Source organism: Podarcis bocagei, assembly GCF_964188305.1.
Source record: "Podarcis bocagei genome assembly, chromosome: 10".
Taxonomy (NCBI): domain Eukaryota; kingdom Metazoa; phylum Chordata; class Lepidosauria; order Squamata; family Lacertidae; genus Podarcis; species Podarcis bocagei.
The window spans coordinates 155,858-174,209 of NC_138135.1; the positions used below are offsets into that span (position 1 = coordinate 155,858).

The window sequence follows — 18,352 nt, forward strand, 5'->3', positions numbered from 1 at the left end:
TAGGAAAAGAATTACTGTGCTTGGACAGAAAATGACACATCAGACGTGAAACCTAAAACGGGACGTAAGTAGGAGCCCAGGGCACTTCTGATCCCTTGTCTTTGTGCTTGAGCTTTAAAAATGGGGAAATTCCAGCTTCACAAACCGTTACTGGAAATATTCCTTATTTCCAAACTGTTCAACTTAATCAAACCTTGTTCTGGTGGTATGGATTTATTCAGTTGGGGTGGTGCACATCTCTTTGTTTAAGCAATCCCTATCAGTTCAAAAATTGATGCTTTTGAATTCTGGTGCTGGAGGAGACTCTTGAGAGTCCCATGGACTACAAGAAGATCAAACCTCTCCATTCTGAAGGAAATCAGCCCTGAGTGCTCACTGGAAGGACAGATCCTGAAGCTGAGGCTCCAATACTTTGGCCGCCTCATGAGAAGACTCCCTGGAAAAGACCCTGATGTTGGGAAAGATGGAGGGCCCAAGGAGAAGGGGACGACAGAGGACGAGATGGTTGGATAGTGTTTTCGACGCTACCAGCATGAGTTTGACCAAACTGCGGGAGGCAGTGGAAGACGGGAGTGCCTGGCGTGCTCTGGTCCAGGGGGGTCATGAAGAGTCGGACACAACTAAACGACTAAACAACAACAACATCAGTTCCCCATTGCTGGTGGCCAGGAAATATACAGAACATTTCTTCTCTCTTTTTTTCACCAGAGCTTAAGTAAAATTCCAGCAAAACACTTAAAAAACAACAACACAGTGTTGCCCCTTAGCTGTACATTTGGCATTCACTAACTGCAGTTTTCTGTTACAGATAGGTAGCCGTGTTGGTCTGCCATAGTCAAAATAAAAAAATTTCTTCCAGTAGCACCTTAAAGACCAACTAAGTTAGTTCTTGGTATGAGCTTTCGTGTGCATGCAGACTTCTTCAGATACACGAAAGCTCATACCAAGAACTAACTTAGTTGGTCTTTAAGGTGCTACTGAAAGAAATTTTTTTATGCAGTTTTCTGCATATCCTTTGGCTCTTCAGCTTGATGTCAATGGCCACATGCTAAGTTCTCCACTGATGAAAATGAAACAAACCACTGCATTTGGAACCTAACATCATCATGTTGGTCACTTTATCTTTTCCAAGGCAACCCAAAGTTACAAAAAAAATACAACAACCCAAAACCCCACACCTAGATACATTAAAACAAGAGGGGAAAGAGAGAAAATCTCACTTACTTCTAAAAGGCCCCAGATAGTTCAAGGCTAAAGTCCAAATGCCTGGTTACAGAGGACAGTTTTGCCTCATGCCTAAGGATATAAATGATAGTGTCAGGTGAGCTTCCCAAGGGCCACCGCAGAGAAGGCCTCTTCTTGTGTTGCCAGAGGCGGCACATGAAGAAGGGCCTCAGATGATGATGGCAGCATCCAGGTCGGTTCATATTGAGAGAGGCAGTCCTTGAGGTATTGTGGTCCTCAGCCATTTAAGGCTTGATAGGTTAAAATCAGCACTTTGAATTGGGCCTGGAAACTAAATGGCAGCCAGGGCAGTCAGGCCAGGATCAGTGAGAGATGCTCAGTGTGAGATACTGGAGGATACTGGAAGCCAGGACCTCCAAGGTTGCTTTCTCTGAAATGCTGCCAGTTCCAATATGGCCCTGTCACCAAACCGTGGTAACTTGGTTTTCTTGAAATCCGGAGAGACAAGTGATATCCCGTATGCTATAGGACTTTCAATAAGACATGTCGGAGACCAGATCTGGGTTTACACACCTTTCATGCAACATTTATTTCACATAGTCAGGTATACTTGAATACATTGGTACCAAGAGGTTCAAACATTCACAGTTCATTCACCCATACTCACAAGGCCCTTCACGTGGGTTGATCATGCCTCACGGAAGAGCTGTGGGTGTCGAGCTGTGGCGTAGTCCCGGCACACTGAGGGCATGCAGAGAGTCCTTTTTATAGCCTTTCCCCCCCATTGCCATCTGTGGGCTGGCTTGGAGAAGGATTGAACCTCCACCGTTCTTCTTCTGCTCTCCTCCTGGACCACCACCAAGTTGCCTCTGCAGCTGCACCTCAGAACATACAGTGTGTCCTAGGCCTTTATCTCATGTCCGTGGCCCATTGCCAGATCCTCCCTGTTTTTGTCTGGGGCTTTTTGCTTTCAGTAAACAACACCACAGTCATACATTCCTCTTTGATCAAACTAATTTCTCGGTACACTTGCCAGCATATCGTGTTTTGCGAATTCTCCATTTTCTTTTGGGCCTAACATTCATACTACACCTTCATGAGAACCCCGAGCAATATAAAGACATCTGCTGTCAAAACATGAAAATCTGGCAAACAAATATGTTCAAAATTTTGAAAGGCTTTTGGAAAAGCAGGAATACCAACAATCATATTTCAATAAACAAGTAAAAGTCTCAGATAAGATGCAGATTATATCTTACAAAGTGACTGAACTCATTGCTTAACAGACAAGACCACATACAATAGGTGGGGGGGGGGGATTATTAAGCCTTCCTGCGGTTTGTGAAAAAAATGTTGGCTAATGATGGAAATGCTTGTCTGATGATGCAATTCACAGAAGAAAAGCTGGTATGTCAACTAATCTTCAGGAAGCATCTTTCTGATAGTATGAAGAATTCTATACTTGCCTTTTAAGTTGATGAATCTATTGACCTTAGGGGTTTTATACTTTCTGAATGTTCCATAATCACATTATGAAGTAGTTATGTTGGAAATGTAACAAAGCAGTAGGAGCAATGGATCATGTATGGTGATGTAAAAAAATAGGAGAATTCTGAGATACAATCTACAATGAGTTTAAAAAAGATGTTTAAATTATCATTTCCAAAAAGCTTTCCTTCTAGGAATCATTGTGGATGAGATCCCCAAAGATTGAAGAAGTTATTTATGTACGCCATCACGGCAGCAAGAGTATTGACAGCACAAAACTGGAAAGAAGACCAAATAATAAGAATAAGAATGAGAATAAGAATAAGAATACCGTATTTTTCGCCCTATAGGACACACTTTTCCCCCGCCAAAAATGAAGGGGAAATCTGGGTGCGTCCTATGGGGCGAATGCAGGCTTTCGCTGAAGCCTGGAGAGTGAGAGGGGTCGGTGCGCACTGACCCCTCTTGCTCTCCAGGCTTCAGGAAGCTATCCCCCCAGCCGCGAAAGGTCCCAGAGCGATAGCGAAAGTGCACGCACCTTCGCCATCGCTCTCCGACCCGTTCGGGGGGGCTGGGGTTGGGGGAAGCTCCGGCTTCCCCCACCCCCAGCCCCGCAAGCTCTGGGAGTGATGGCGAAGGTGCGCTCACCTTCACCAGCGCTCTCCGACCTGCTCTGGGGACTGGGGGCGGGGAAGCTCGGGCTTCCACCACCCCCAGCCCCTGCAAGCTCCGAGAACAATGGCAAAGGTGCGCTCACCTTCGCCATCGCTCTGGGACCCTTTCTGGGGGCTGGGGTCGGGGGAAGCTCGGGCTTCTCCCCCCCCAGCCCTGCGCCTGGGGGGGGAATAATTTTTTCCCCTTTATTTCCCCCCCCCAAAAAAAAAATCTAGGTGCGTCCTATGGGCCGGTGCGTCCTATAGGGCGAAAAATACGGTACCAACGAAGAGGGACTGGCAAGCAAAACTGATGGAATATGTGGAGATGGATAAGCTGACAGGGCAGTTAAGAGACCAAGAGTACCAAAAAGTTAACAGCAATTGGAGTAATTTTTAAAAATATCTGAAAGATTACTGCGGCGATTTAAATTTTTTGACTGGGCTAGATTGACTCTTGTAAAGATAACCAGTAGAAACGGTAAATAGAAGATTAGATACAACTGGAAAGGCATACAACAAAGAATTCTATGGACCCTAGTAAGACGTGGAAGGAAGTCCAAAGCAAACAAAGTAACAACGTTCAGTAGATAAGTAACATATTTATTTTATTTTTTGTTTATGCATGCATGTTCAATGGTGGAATGTTGAGAGATTTCAATTATTTATAGTGAATGTTGACGTGTATGAAAAGGGTGGTTGTAAATCAACAGAAAAACCAATAAAGATGTTAATCAACAACCCTTAACCTATAGTTTCCCCCCTATATGAATTCTTTGATGGGTCAAGAGATTTCCCTTCTGACTGAAACTCTTTCCACATTCCGAACACTGAAATGGTTTCTCCCCTGTATGAATTCTTTGATGAGAAGTGAAATTCTGCTTCCACAGAAAGCTCTTTCCACACTCTTGGCACTGAAATGGTTTCTCCCCACGGTGAATACTTTGATGACTATGGAAATTTGCGTCTGTCTTAAAGCTCTTTCCACATTCCAAACACTGAAATGGTCTCTCCCCTGTATGAATTGTTTGATGAGAAGTGAAACCGCGCTTCCGCAGAAAGCTCTTTCCACACTCTTGGCACTGAAATGGTTTCTCCCCACGGTGAATACTTTGATGACTATGGAGGTTTGTGCTTGTATTAAAGCTCTTTCCGCATTCAAAGCACTGATATGGTTTATCTCCAGTATGAATTCTTTGATGGGCTGAGAGATTGGACTTCACACTGAAGCTCTTTCCACATTCCAAGCACTGGTATGGTTTCTCCCCTGTATGAACTGTTTGATGGGCCTTGAGAGTGGACCTCTCACAGAAGCCCTTCCCACATTCCAAGCACTTATGTGGTTTCTCCCCACGGTGAATTTTCTGATGCCGATATAAGTTTGCGCTACTGCTAAAGCTCTTCCCACATTCTGAGCACTGATATGGTTTCTCCCCTGTATGAATTACTTGATGTGCTGTGAGAGAGGACCTCACACGGAAGCCCTTCCCACATTCCAAGCAATGATATGGTTTCCCCTCTGTGTGAATTATCTGGTGGGCTGTAAGATTGGACCGCTGTCGGAAGCTCTTTCCACATTCTGAGCACTGATATGGTTTCTCCCCAGTATGAATTCTTTGGTGGGAAGTGAAGTAGCTGCTGTTACTGAAGCTCTTTCCACATTCCAAGCACTGATATGGTTTTTCCCCAGTGTGAACTTTCTGGTGTTCACGGAGGTTTGCGCTAATTTTAAAGCTCTTTCCACATTCCAAGCACTGGTATGGTTCCTCCCCTGTATGAATTCTTTGATGGGTCATGAGATTGGTATTCTCACGAAAGCTCTTTCCACACTCCAAGCACTGATAGGGCTTCTCCCCTGTATGAATTCTTTGATGGGAAAAGAGCCTTGCTTTACTACTTAAGCTCTTTCCACACTCCAAGCACTGATAGGGCTTCTCCCCTGTATGAATTCTTTGATGGGAAGTGAGATGGGCCCTCTCACGGAAGCTGTTTCCACATTCCAAGCACTGGTGAGGTTTTCCCCCAATGTGAACTTTCTGGTGTCGATGGAGATTTGCACTTATTTTAAAGCTCTTTCCACATTCCAAGCACTGGTATGGTTCCTCCCCTGTATGAATTCTTTGATGGGTCATGAGATGGGTCCTCACACGAAAGCTCTTTCCACACTCCAAGCACTGATAGGGCTTCTCCCCTGTATGAATTCTTTGATGGGAAAAGAGCCTTGCTTTACTACTTAAGCTCTTTCCACATTCCAAGCACTGATAGCGCTTCTGCCCAGTAGGATTTATTCGATGGGAAGTGATATGGGAGCTCTGGCTGAAGTTCGCTCCACACGGCCTCTCCACTGTGCAGATTTTGGGGTGGCCTCCCTTCTCTATTTCCAATTCACCTTCTGCAACGAGGAGAGAAACCGATTAGAGCCTCAGGAAGAAATGGAGCCCCAAATTATTGAACAATGCTAATGAACACTTGTGATAGAGGAAGAACTGAGGGCATTAGTCGTGAGGTCTTACTACAGAGCTTTCCAAACTGTGTTTTGCGACACATTAGCGTGTCAACTACAGTGTGTAGCTCTTTCGCACAAACTCACCCCACGCTCCTCCTGGGGCTGGAAAGGGGTTAGTTGCTTGTAAAACTGAATTACTGTGTCATGAAATGATGCAAAACTGAATTACAGTGGTACCTCAGGTTACATACGCTTCAGGTTACATACGCTTCAGGTTATAGACTCTGCTAACCCAGAAATAATGCTTCAGGAAAGTACTTTGCTTCAGGATGAGAACAGAAATCGTGCTCTGGCGGCGCAGCAGCAGCAGGAGGCCCCATTAGCTAAAGTGGTGCTTCAGGTTAAGCACAGTTTCAGGTTAAGAACGGACCTCCGGAACAAATTAAGTACTTAACCTGATGTACCAATGTACTGTGTTGCAAAATGATGCATGTCTAAAAAATGTGTCACCAACATGAAAAGTTTGGAAAGCTCTGTACTCCAGGGTTCACTGCCTTTTTTGACTGGCATTCACTGACCTATTTATAGGAACCTGAGATTTGAAAAGTCTGGCTCGTTCCTGGGATGGATTTTGTTTGGCTCATGAAATCCACTCCATCTCCATTGTCAATTGTCTCTTTGGTCAACCAAAAACTGATGGAAGCAAAAAGAAAAAACCTGGCAAAAGCTACTTCCACTTCCCCATCAACTCTGCACTCTATATTTTAAAAGGCCTAGGAAGTCCAGCCTGATCATGATTAAAAAGGCATAACCAGAGGAAGAATATTCACAGAAAAGTGGTAGGTAGCCTTCCATTCAAAGTAAGCTGGTGGGGTGTTAGAATCCCAGATTCTGTAGGTGGGAAGTTCATCACATAGATATACGTCTTGAATTTAAAAACAGATATTATGATCCAATGGATCCTTACCGAGAGAGTCCAAGATCCCACGAGTCTCCTCCATGACTTCCTTAGGCAGAGCTCTCTGGTCAGGATCCAGCAACGCTCACTCCTCGTCCGTGAAACAAGTAGCTACATCTTCAAAACACACTGGACCATAAAATAAAAAGGTCTTCGTCTTAGATAGCATAAAAATTATCTACTATACTTTGCTCTGTTGTTTTCTGCCTGTTCTTTGCTGCGTTGTTTTAATGGGATTGTTTTGCTGCACATTTTAATTATTTAAAATGCTTATTTAAAAGGCTTTTATTGTGTATTTTAATGACTGAAATCTTTGTGTAACTGGCTAGAGCTCCACGTTGTGTTCTTTTCTCCCTGTGCGCTGTTTTAGGGGGGAACCCTCATTGGGCAATTGATGGAGCTGATCAGGCGCGCCCTGGCCAATGTTGACTATTGTTTGTCAACTGCTTAGAAGCCAATTTAGCATTCAACAATCAATACTGAAATAAAACTACAACAACCGATAAATAATACTAGTGACATACAATCACAGACTTGGAAGAGACCCTGAGGATTATTGTCCAACCCTCTGCAATGCAGGAATCTCAATTAAAGCATCCCTGGCACTCCAGCCTCTGCTTCAAAGCTTCCCAGGACGGAAGCTCCCAGCACCTCTGGAGGGACTCCGTTCCACCATTCCTCTTACTTAATCTAAGCACAACCACAAGGGCTCCAGACTAGGGCTGGGTGATATATCGGCACATCATCCAAAGCCAGCCTGAAGTCCACATCATGGCAACAGTTTCATAACATTCAACGTGGCAATATATCATGAATCACAATGCGAGCTGGCCCTATGTAAAAAGTAACCATGTGGGGAAAACTGTGAAGCTGTCATTGCTTTTCGTGGTTCCTGCCGCCCCTGTTGCTCTGCCGCCTCAGCGCTTCCCTGCCTCCTGCCAGGGGAAGCAAACCAGGAGAGCAGGTGCTGAAGAAAGCAGCCACCCAGGAACAGAGACGCCATGAGCTTCTAGTTTCCAATGCATGTGCCAGGCTGGTAAGTGGCGGCTCTGGGCTTCTTGCTGGGAGCCTCTTGCTCCCTTCCCTGCTCCTTCTCTCGGCTCTCTGCCTGCAGGCGTCTCCTGATCCCCGACTTTCGCCAGAGCAAGAAGCCCTTTCCTCCTTGCCTCCCCCAAGCCCTTTCCTGGTTGCTGCCCAGCCCGGTCCTTTGAATGGCTGCTGCCCTCAGTCGGAGCTCTCTTGGAAGCAGCAGCTAGTCCAATGGAAAAAGAAACTGCCGTTATTGCTTCTCAGGCTATTAAAGGTAACGCGACTCTGAGGTTGCGGCGCTCATCTTGCTTTACTGGCCGAGGGAGCCGGCGTACAGCTTCCGGGTCATGTGGCCAGCAGGACTAAGCCGCTTCTGGAGAACCAGAGCAGCGCACGGAAACGCCATTTACCTTCCCGCCAGAGCAGTACCTATTTATCTACTTGCACTTTGACGTGCTTTCGAACTGCTAGGTTGGCAGGAGCAGGGACCGAGCAACGGGAGCTCACCCTGTTGTGGGGATTCGAACCGCCAACCTTCTGATAGGCAACTCCTAGGCTCTGTGGTTTAACCCACAGCACCACCCACATCCCTCCTCTCAGGCTTTTACTTATGTTAATAAAATAAAATAAACTTTGTCCTGTTGTTCAAGCCTCTTCCTCCCCTCTCCCCTTCTGTGTGTCTCTCAGTTGCCAGAGAACACCAAAATGCACATTTTCCTGGCAAAATATATGCATCTTATTTAATACATTTTTGTTTGGTGACATTTTGTCCATTCTTTCTGGTTTGAACGGGTTTATAAAAGAAAATTAGCAAACAATCAAATAACTGGTGTTGTGGGATGTATATACAAATTCAATTAAGACTCAATAGTGAATAATATTTTAACATCTAAAAGTGTGACAGATAATTTGTTTTTTCTTGTTTAGCAATGTCATTAATTTTGGGGGGAACATTCTCTTACTTTACCTTTGATATCTATGCTACTTATTACTTCTACAGCTTTAGAGCAAATGTACTAATTTTAAAATTATATGTCCTATTAAATAACTGCTGCAACAATATGCTAAAGGTAATTAAAAATGTATCCGTTTTAGACCCCTAAGTAGTAGCAGTTGCTAGTTTTCATTTGCTTCTCCACAGTTCCAGGCTGATTTCAGACACTGTGATATATCCGTATGATATATTACAATGTTGAAAACTAGACATCACCCAGCCCTAGAACATTATCTGTTAACTCTGTTCTATCCTATCTCCCATTTGATAGAATCAGAGTTGCAAGGGACCCTGGTGGTCATTTAGTCCAACCCCGTGCAATGGAGGAATCTCACCTAAAGCCTCCACAACATGCCCTTTTGTTTCTGTTTAAACCAATTCACGAACCAAGAACTCATATATTGACCACTAGTAATAAACCACATGCTGAAGACATTCTTGCACATTTATTGTGCCATTTTTGTTATATACAACTAACATGAAGACTCAGGAGACTCAAAGACTTCTTTGTATCCTCGGTTATTCCTAAGATCCTTGTTCTAGGGCGTATGGGGTATTAGGGGAGGGGCAGCACCTCTGGCAGGGGACCCGTCATGCTCCTTCTGGGGTCCACCTGTGGTCCCCACCCTCCACCCAACTCTCGCCCAGGCCTTCTAGGAGCTGCCAGCTGCGACAGGGGCCACAATCCCGGGAATGGCTCCACCTGGCCAGCTAAGGCAGGTGAGGGAAACCTGTGGGTCTTGAACCCTCCGTGAGTTTGGGACTTCCCAAGTGGACGAAGAGAGGCTCCAGCAGATTCAGCCGACAAGACCAACAGGCCCAGAAGGTGGATTCTGCAAGTGCTGTGGAGGAAAGGGAGCCCAACTCTCCTTCTACACCTCCACTGCCTTGCAGGATCTTGTCAGGAGAAAAGGCTCCGGAGGAAACAGGGCTGCCAAGGCAGTGGCTGGACTTCTCGGCGGTGGCGCCCGCCCTGTGGAACGCCTGTGATAGGAATTTTGAGGTCATAGATATATGGTAATGTTCATAAGTGTACCAACCAAGCACCTAGATAGATCAGCGCAGGAACCATTTTGATTCCCAAACTGACCACATGTTTTCCCTGCAAGGAGGGGGGGGGGGTCAGGAAGTCTTCCCATTGTCTCAGGAACTGAGTAATCAGCATTTTAATTACAGATAGGTAGCCGTGTTGGTCTGCCATAGTCAAAATAAAAAAATTCCTTCCAGTAGCACCTTAAAGACCAACTAAGTTAGTTCTTGGTATGAGCTTTCGTGTGCATGCGCACTTCTTCAGATACACACAGAAGTGTGCATGCACACGAAAGCTCATACCAAGAACTAACTTAGTTGGTCTTTAAGGTGCTACTGGAAGGAATTTTTTTGTTTCAGCATTTTAATGGGTGACAGACTATCAGGAAGGAGAAATCAGATAAGGCATTATCAGATAACCTGGCAAACAGGAAAAACAACATTCACAGTTCTGTTTTAGACCGCCTTTTCTGTGATGTAGGTCTGATGTTTCTGGGGGTGGTCTTGATCCACAGGGTGGCTCGCGCGCCACTGTTCTGGGTTCCTTCTCCTTTCCTTTCCTGTGTGGGGGGGGGGGAGTGGGGGACCCTCTTGCAGCAGATCAGTCAAGATCAGGCTCCCTAGCCGCTTTGCGCCTCAATGGGCTCTGCTTGGCCTCTGCTCTTTCCTCCCACCCAGAGGGAACCCTCGTAAGGGCTCTTGGGTCCCCCCCAGGAGGGGGAAGAAGGGCAGGTGTTGCTGACCTCCCGCCCGAGGCCAAGGAAAGAAGCCCCTCTCTGACTTCCAGAAGACGCCCCCCTGAGTGTCCGGCTCCTTCCCTCCTCGGCAGGCGCCTCCCTGCGGCCGGGCTCCCCCCCCCGCCCCCCCCCCCCGCCTCCTTCGTCCCGGGGCGAAGAGAGAGAGAGAGACTCACCGGAGGGTCGCCGGCCAGGCCGGAAGAGACGCGGGGGGCGGGGCTTCCGGCTCCGACTGCCTGCCTGCCTGCCTCTCCCGTCCTCTCTAGGAATCCCGCCCCGTTCCCTGTAACCCTTGCCAAGCCGGGCGGCCGAGAAGCGCCCCAGCGAGTCAGGCGAGGAGGGAATTCGCACTGGGATCCAGAAGCTCCTCTTGGCTTCCCTTTCTTGGGATCATCTGGAAGCACCGGCGCAGCAGCAAGAAACGGAAACTTTGATCTTATGTTAAGAAAGTGATTCCTATTTGTAAAAACCAGTAAAGGTGAATTGAAAAATGAAAGAGATGCAAAATGAAAACACAGCCGACTTCACAAGAACCACACAAAAAAGGAGGGGTCACACCCATCAAACGTTCATTAGGAAATGGGATATGTATTAAAAAATATTTAAAGGATTGTTGTCATAATGGGATGTCTGTGGCAGCCTCTGAATGGCTCTCACGGCATGATGGATAATTAGAAGATTTCACAATTTTGATGAAATTTAATAAAACAGAAACATACAGTGCTCTAGATAGATCAAGTGGTGGATTCACGGTGGGGTGACGGGAAGTCAATAGAAATTAAAGAAGAACATATCGTGATGTAATGTAATCAGTTTTATCTTCTCTCTCTTTTTTGCCTTTTTGGACAATTCCTCTGTATGCTTTTTGTGTTAATTTCAATAAAGCACTATTTAAAACAAGAACAAAAAGAAAACAAGAGCCAATAACGGGGTTCCGCGCTGTTCCCTCCCTTGGCCAGAAAGAGGAGCGGCATCTCGCAGAGGAAAAGGGAAGCCGCCTGGGAAGAAGGGCTGGACGGAGTCTGGGGAGGCGCCCCCTGCACTCCCGCAGGGACCCCGATCCGGGGAGCCGCTGGGACTGCTTGGCTAAACCGGGGGCCTTGTCTGTCTATCTCTTCCCTGCAGGCCAAGGCGGGCTCGGGGGCTGGAGCAGGCGAGAGCGACAGGCTGCCCCAAGGGAGAGGGGCACGGGGGGGGGGAGCCCGCGGCGCAGCCTGTCGTGGGGTCCCTCAAAAAATGCACCCGGGACCGCAGACATACATAGAGACATCACCTTGCCAACAAAGGTCCGTCTAGTTCAAGCTCTGGTTTTCCCACTAGTGATGTATGGAAGTGAGAGCTGGACCATCAAGAAGGCTGATCGCCGAAGAATTGGTGTTTTTGAATTCTGGTGCTGGAGGAGACTCCGGAGAGTCCCATGGACTGCAAGAAGATCAAACCGATCCATTCTGAAGGAAATCAGCCCTGAGTGCTCACTGGAAGGACAGATCCTGAAGCTGAGGCTCCAAGACTTTGGCCACCTCCTGAGAAGAAAAGACTCACTGGAAAAGACCCTGATGTTGGGAAAGATGGCAGACACAAGGAGAAGGGGATGACAGAGGACGAGATGGTGGGACAGTGTTCTCGAAGCTACCAGCATGAGTTTGACCAAACTGCGGGAGGCAGTGGAAGACAGGAGGGCCTGGCGTGCTCTGGTCCAGGGGGTCACAAAGAGGCGGACACCACTAAACGACTAAACAACAGCAGCAACAACAACAAACCCAAGATATTAATAAATGGTAGGATTTTTATTATTTGTGGTATGAAGGGAGAATGCAGGCTGAGAAGGAATTCCTGGGCTGGATATGCAAACCAGCCTGGCTGGCTGTGGGAAGAGCAAACCTGTTTGTTGTTGCTGTTTAGTGGGCAAACCAGTTAGCATGCCAAAAAGGTGTGAATGAGCCGTCAAAAAAGGATCCTTTGGCCTGGAGAGTCTGATGTCACAAAGGGGTAACAGCAGGGCTCCTCTATTCCTCCTTGGACACCTTCTGTTTTCAGCACTGTGGTGATTCCACCTCCATTGTGACGCAGTTGCTCTTCTCTTGAGCACATGATTCTGATGGTCTTCTGTTCTTTGGACACCTTCCATTTTCAACAATGTGGGGATTCTACCTCCATTGTGATACCAGAGTTCTTCTCTTTGGTGTCTTTTTTGCCTTTAAGCTTTTCAGGAGGGTTGATCATCCAAGAGGCCAAAGTCTCGCATGACTGACACTCTGATGGGGCAAAAATGTCCAAGACATTTCTACAAAGTGGCCCGGAATTGAGCTTGCCATTCATGGCGGCTGCTCTGCTCTTTGCTCAGGATTGCTGATGATGATGGTTCCTCAGGGCTAGCAGGGCCCATATTAACAGAAACCTCCGTTCTCCGTACGTGTCCCCACTGCCAGCACCGCCAGCACCCATTGCTTGGAGGAAAGGTGAGGAAAGAGCCACTCCTTCAGCCCTTGCCACCCTCTCAGCCTCAGAGTCTCTCACAGCTGCTTGGTGGCTGCCCACCCGTCCCAACTTCAGAAATGGTACAAACAGAAATGCATTGAAGCAGAGCTCCTTTGCACCTCAGCACAGGGCAGGGCAGGATAGGTATATTCTCACTTATCTTCAGACCACAATCTCATTGTTAGTCCTTGCAGTGTTAAGACAAGACATAGTGGCCAGGCACTAAAGATGCGAGGGATATGGGTGACTCTGTCAAATTGCTACCTGTATTTCTCAGCCTGCGGGGGGGGGACCTGCTGCCTCAGAACAAGCCTAAAGTCTGCTTGGATTTGCGTGACAAGTGCCATCATTGTTTGGCACCTGTTTGGTGACTTGTCCAAGGCTTTGGACCAGGTCAGGTTCATCCAGCCCAGAATAGCCTGTTTTTGAGCCTAGCACCAGCCCTCCCAAACCTCAGGCAGAGAAGGGTCTTTCTCACCAACTGCTAGGTGAGATGTCAGGGATGAGACCTGGGTCTCTTCTTTCTTTCTTTCTTTCTTTCTTTCTTTCTTTCTTTCTTTCTTTCTTTCTCTTTCCACATGCAAAGCAGGCAGTCTACCACTGAGCTATGGTGCGTCTCCAAAAAGGATGCTCAAAAAGTCATTGTTGATATATGTGTTACAATTGTGTATTTTACAAAGGATAAATTACATGAAGGAGTTAACTGCGACAGCTGTGAAACAGGTGACCAGAACCAAAGTCCAGCTTCTGAGTCACTGTCTTGTGTCTTGTGAGTCTCGTGAACAGTCTCCTTAGAAGGGAACTGTGTGTGCAAGCTAGCAGAGGTGTAGAGTTGGGTCTGAGAGGAGAATGCGGAGTTTGTCGGAGGTTGAGGAGATAGTGTGAATGTCAAGCATTTTGTCAAGGACCTGCAGCAGGGGGATTACAGCTGGAGAACTTTCTGCTAGGAAGCACCCTCTGCTGCCAGGAGAACAAAGTGACAGAAAAGCAACCTTGGACTCCTGCAACAACTGCACCATTTTCTTGTACTTAAAAGACTGCACCCTCGTGTGTGTGTGTGTGTGTGTGTGTGTGTGTGTGAGTGAGAGTGAGAGAGAGAGAGAGAGAGAGAGAGAGACTTTGTATTGAATCCTTACATTAGACTGGTTGCCTGTTTGCTCATCTAAATGCTACCTCTGAATTAAGAACTCATCTTCCTCAGCCTCTGTGAGAAGCGGTTACTTCAGCACAACCAACAAAGGTTATGGCCAGCAGGTGGCGCTAGAGAGCAACAAGCAAATTCTTGAAGTCAATCCCTCACTTTGGAAACCAGCAATCTGAAGTCATCACAGTCAAGGAAGATTTTGCAGATAACCCAAAGGCAAACGGGGGTCTGTGAATCCTATGTGGCTAAGTGGTTGTGGAAGCTGCAGAACGTTTAACTGCAGGAAGGGAGCAAGCAAGTTTCACAATGTCTGTGTCTTTGAGTATGGAGAAACTAACAGAAAAGAATTATACCAGTTGGTGCGTCAAGATGGAGATGCTGCTCTGGAGAGAAGGTTTATGGGACCCTGTATTAATGACCACCTTCAGACCCTCCTTCTCCTGAGAAGGGAGTGGGTGGCGCTGCGGTCTAAACCGCTGAGCCTCTTGGGCTTGCTGATCAGGTCGGCGGTTCAAATTCACTTAACGGGGTGAGCTCCTGTTGCTCTCCCCATGCTTCTGCCAACCTAGCAGTTCAAAAGCACCCCCCCAAAAAAGTGCAAGTAGATAAATAGGTACCACTCCAGTGGGAAAGTAAACAGTGTTTCCGTGCGCTCTGGTTTCTGTCACGGTGTCTCATTGCTCCAGAAGCAGTTTAGTCCTGCTGTCCACATGACCTGGAAAGCTGTCTGTGGACAAACGCCAGCTTCCTCAGTTTGAAAGCAAGATGAGCGCCGCAAACCCATAATCGCCTTTGACTGGACTTAACCGTCTGGGGTCCTTTACCATTTTACCTTTACCTTCTCCTGAATGGCTTCACAGAGAGGAGAGAACAAGAGTCACAATAATTACTGATCTGGAAGACAGCCAATTACTGACTGTTAGAGGGATGTTAACTGCAAAAGAAGTTTGGACTACTTTAAAGAATTTCAAAGTGAGAAAGAAGACAGGAGCAAGGAAAGATGGCAGAGAGCTGTTTCAACAAGCCAAGATAAAGAAGTGAATGTAGAAGAAAGAAAGAGTGACAACATGTTGAAAGTTTGTGGAATTTGTAGGTGCTACAACTGTGGATCAGAAAATCACCTTAAAAGAAATTGCCTCAGGAAACATTTGGATTACAAATCTACAGATAGAGAAAGAAAATTACAGAGGAAAAAATGGTGTTTCTCTGCCGACATTGTAAAGGTAGACTCTGTTATTGCTGAGGGAGTGTAAATCAACAACAGCTCCAATTAACACAAAATGTGAAAGAAATCCTAAGCGAGTTCTAGAATTTCTGCATATAGATTGAGCAAATCCATTCCAGGAAACTCTGTGAGGAGCTAAATTTAATCTTACAACTGTTGACAATTTCTTGCATTTTGGGTTCATTTATTTGTTAAAGGAGAAGCTAAATAGAGGTTTGAGAATTTTGTAAACTGGGTGGAAGCAAAATATGATGCAAAGATAGCTGGAGTGCAATCAAAAAGAGGAGGTGAATTTACCTCTAATAACTTTGAAAGATTTCTGTCTGAAAAGGGAGTCCAGCATAAAAGGGAGTCTTCAGGTGTTTGTGTGTTGAAAGGAAACATCTGGGAAATTGTCTTAGGTGGATTAGCAGTTTCTTATACTCACAAAAGCCAAGAACCAAGATCCTCACAATGACCACTGGTGAAAGTGTCTTTTGATATACAGTAATTAAGGATGTCGCAGCCTGAGAAACAACAGGGAAATCCCTTAGCTTCTCAGTCCAAAAAACTCAATAGACGGCATTTACCTTTTGCCCCATCCCTTCTTCATTGTATTTTAATAAATTTTAAGTTAACATAATGCACAGTGAAAACCCAATTAATCGAAGAAGCTTCAGCACAAAGCACTAATCAGGTTCTGAGCTAGCTTCTGAGATGCCCAAACAAAATCTCTCAGATCATGCATTCTGGCATAGCTGCATTTTTCAAGTGCTCAGCTCAAGAAAGAGATATGCTGACTACATCCTTATGGACTGGGCGCTATGGAGCAGCTCCCCCTCCAGCCCCGTATCTGGCAAACAGCCCCTTGCTCAGGGAGAGCTCGGGGGGGGGGGACGACACCCAGTTCCCTCTCTCTCCAACTCTTTTTATATATGCCTCAAATGCTTCTGTCCGTTCCCATGTGATGTCAGGAGGGAGCCAGCAAGCAGTAAATCACACAGAGCAAGTGAAGTTAACTCTTGATTAGGAAAAAAAGGATCTGCACAAGAGGACCAAGCCTAAAGAGCACAGCAAGTCTTCCTTGGTAGGTCTGATCCTTTGCCTGAAAGTCCCCACCTTCCCACAGCTAAGGGCCTTCCCAAGCAATCTGAGACGGCACCTGCGTTTCTGCCTATACTCCTCTTGCTTCATGCCTCTCCTGATCCTGGGAGACTAGGGAGGAGGAAAGCTTGTCACAGCAGGGTGTGTGTGCGTGGAAGACACTTGTGTTTCTTCACCAGCCTGACTCATCTCTGCCTCTTGGCCTCCCTCAGCCCACTCTCCTGCTTACGCTTCTGATTCTAGACTTCCCTCTGCCACAGACCCCTCACCCCCGCTCACTAAACCCCGGCACCTCTTCTGCTTCTGCCACCTCCTCCCAGTCTGCTCCCTCTTCACCCTCTGACCGCTCATTGTCATCTCACCACCAAGCCGCCGACTCTGAGCCTTCCTCCCTTGGTGGTTCCCCAACTGGTTCCTCCCACTATTCCTTTGTGTCCAACCAGTCCATGACACATGGGTAATGGTGCTGGTTCAGTGCAGATCCAAAATATCATCAACAGTTCAAATGAGGGCTCATAAAAGTTCCATTTATATTGAAACTGACTGTTTGTATGTTGCTGCTTTTAGAAAATTGACTGAGGACTTCAGGACCTCAGAACGTGGTACCAAAACATTTAAAATAAAATCCCACTGCATTTCTCTTTCGTCAGTGCCTGAGAGGGCAGCCCCTGCCACAGCATGGCGACAAAGAAGACCAAGTCCAAAGCTCGGAAGAGCATCGCCAAGAGCCAGAGCACGACTGGGCCGCTCTTGACGGAGCAAGAGCAGTCCCTGAAGAAGGAGTCCCTCATCCTGGCGGAGCACATCCACACCTACACGCAATGGGTGGACCAGTTCCAGAGCAGGAACGAGTTCCTGGACAAGGAAGCGCAGGAGATCCGGCAGAACAGCAAGGCCTACCTGAACTACCTGAACAAGCGCGCTGCCCGGTGCCAGGACGCCATCACCACCCTCAACGAGCAGAACCTCTTTGACCTCACCAGTGTCCTGAAGCAGAAGGAGGAGCTGACCTCCCAGTACACAGACAAGGAGACGGAGATGAGGAGCCAGCTGATTGAGATGGAGACCAAGTTCTCCCTCATGACCAAGGAGGTTGAGGAGCTCAAGCCCTTCAAGGAGCTGCAGTCCGAGCAGCTCATCCGCATCCGGGAGCTGGAGAAGGAGCTGCTGGCCATGAAGATCCAGCACTCGGAGGAAATGCGCTTGCTCAAGAGCAAGTACCTGCACCAGAAGGCGGAGTACGAGGTGCAGGCAGAGCAGAAGGTCCAGGCCCTGGCCAAGAAGGCCGAGAAGGAAGCCGTGCGCAGCCTCATCCAGCACACCAACCGAGTGAAGGAGGAGAACAGGCGGCTGCGCAACGAGCTCCTCGGCCTCATCCAGCGAGCTAAAGGCCTGAAAGCCTTCCGGCAGCAGCTGAGAGAGCAGAAGGAGCAGCTCCTGCGGGAGCTCCAGTATGGGCGGGGCCTGGCACACATGCGCCGCTGGCTCCAGCAACAGGCGGCTCAGAAGACTGGCCCCACTCCCAGTAGCCAGCCTCCCAAGAGCGCACAAAAATCCTCTCGGGGCGCGAGCACTCAAGGGCCCACAAAGAGGGATGCTCAGGCAGCAGCCGCCAAAGGTTTGCCACCAATCTGGAGCCCCAAGAGCAGCAGCAAGCAGCAAGCGATGCCCACAAGCAGCCAGCAGTCTTGAGAGCGAGCGGTTTCCAGGCGTGTGAGCAGAGGTGAGAAGGCCTGAGAGTAGACTTCTAAATGCGGAGGCAGAAATCCTGACTCAGAGACAGCAACAAGCTGTTTGGGGATTGGAGACTGCATGCGCTCTGCTCTTCGCTTCGTATCAGAGGCGGAAGGAAACATGGACCAACCCCCCCCCCCATTAAAAGGATGTGTGTGGATGTGCGTCA

General features: G+C 47.4%; 2 protein-coding genes across 2 annotated transcripts; one reads left to right on the plus strand and one right to left on the minus strand.

The window, feature by feature from the left end:
• Nucleotides 1-3,908: 3,908 nt before the first annotated feature.
• Nucleotides 3,909-7,372, minus strand: LOC308596369 (uncharacterized protein). Its single transcript, XM_081211284.1, has 2 exons — nt 6,740-7,372; nt 3,909-5,718 (listed from the first exon to the last, which is right to left on the minus strand). Exons 1-2 carry the CDS (start codon nt 6,771-6,773, stop codon nt 4,076-4,078), a joined length of 1,677 nt encoding a protein of 558 aa, XP_081067410.1. The 5' UTR covers nt 6,774-7,372; the 3' UTR covers nt 3,909-4,075.
• A 5,243-nt stretch (nt 7,373-12,615) lies between these two features.
• LOC308596224 (coiled-coil domain-containing protein 166-like) lies at nt 12,616-18,352 on the plus strand. Its single transcript, XM_081211087.1, has 2 exons — nt 12,616-12,978; nt 17,100-18,352. Exon 2 carries the CDS (start codon nt 17,128-17,130, stop codon nt 18,139-18,141), a length of 1,014 nt encoding a protein of 337 aa, XP_081067213.1. The 5' UTR covers nt 12,616-12,978; nt 17,100-17,127; the 3' UTR covers nt 18,142-18,352.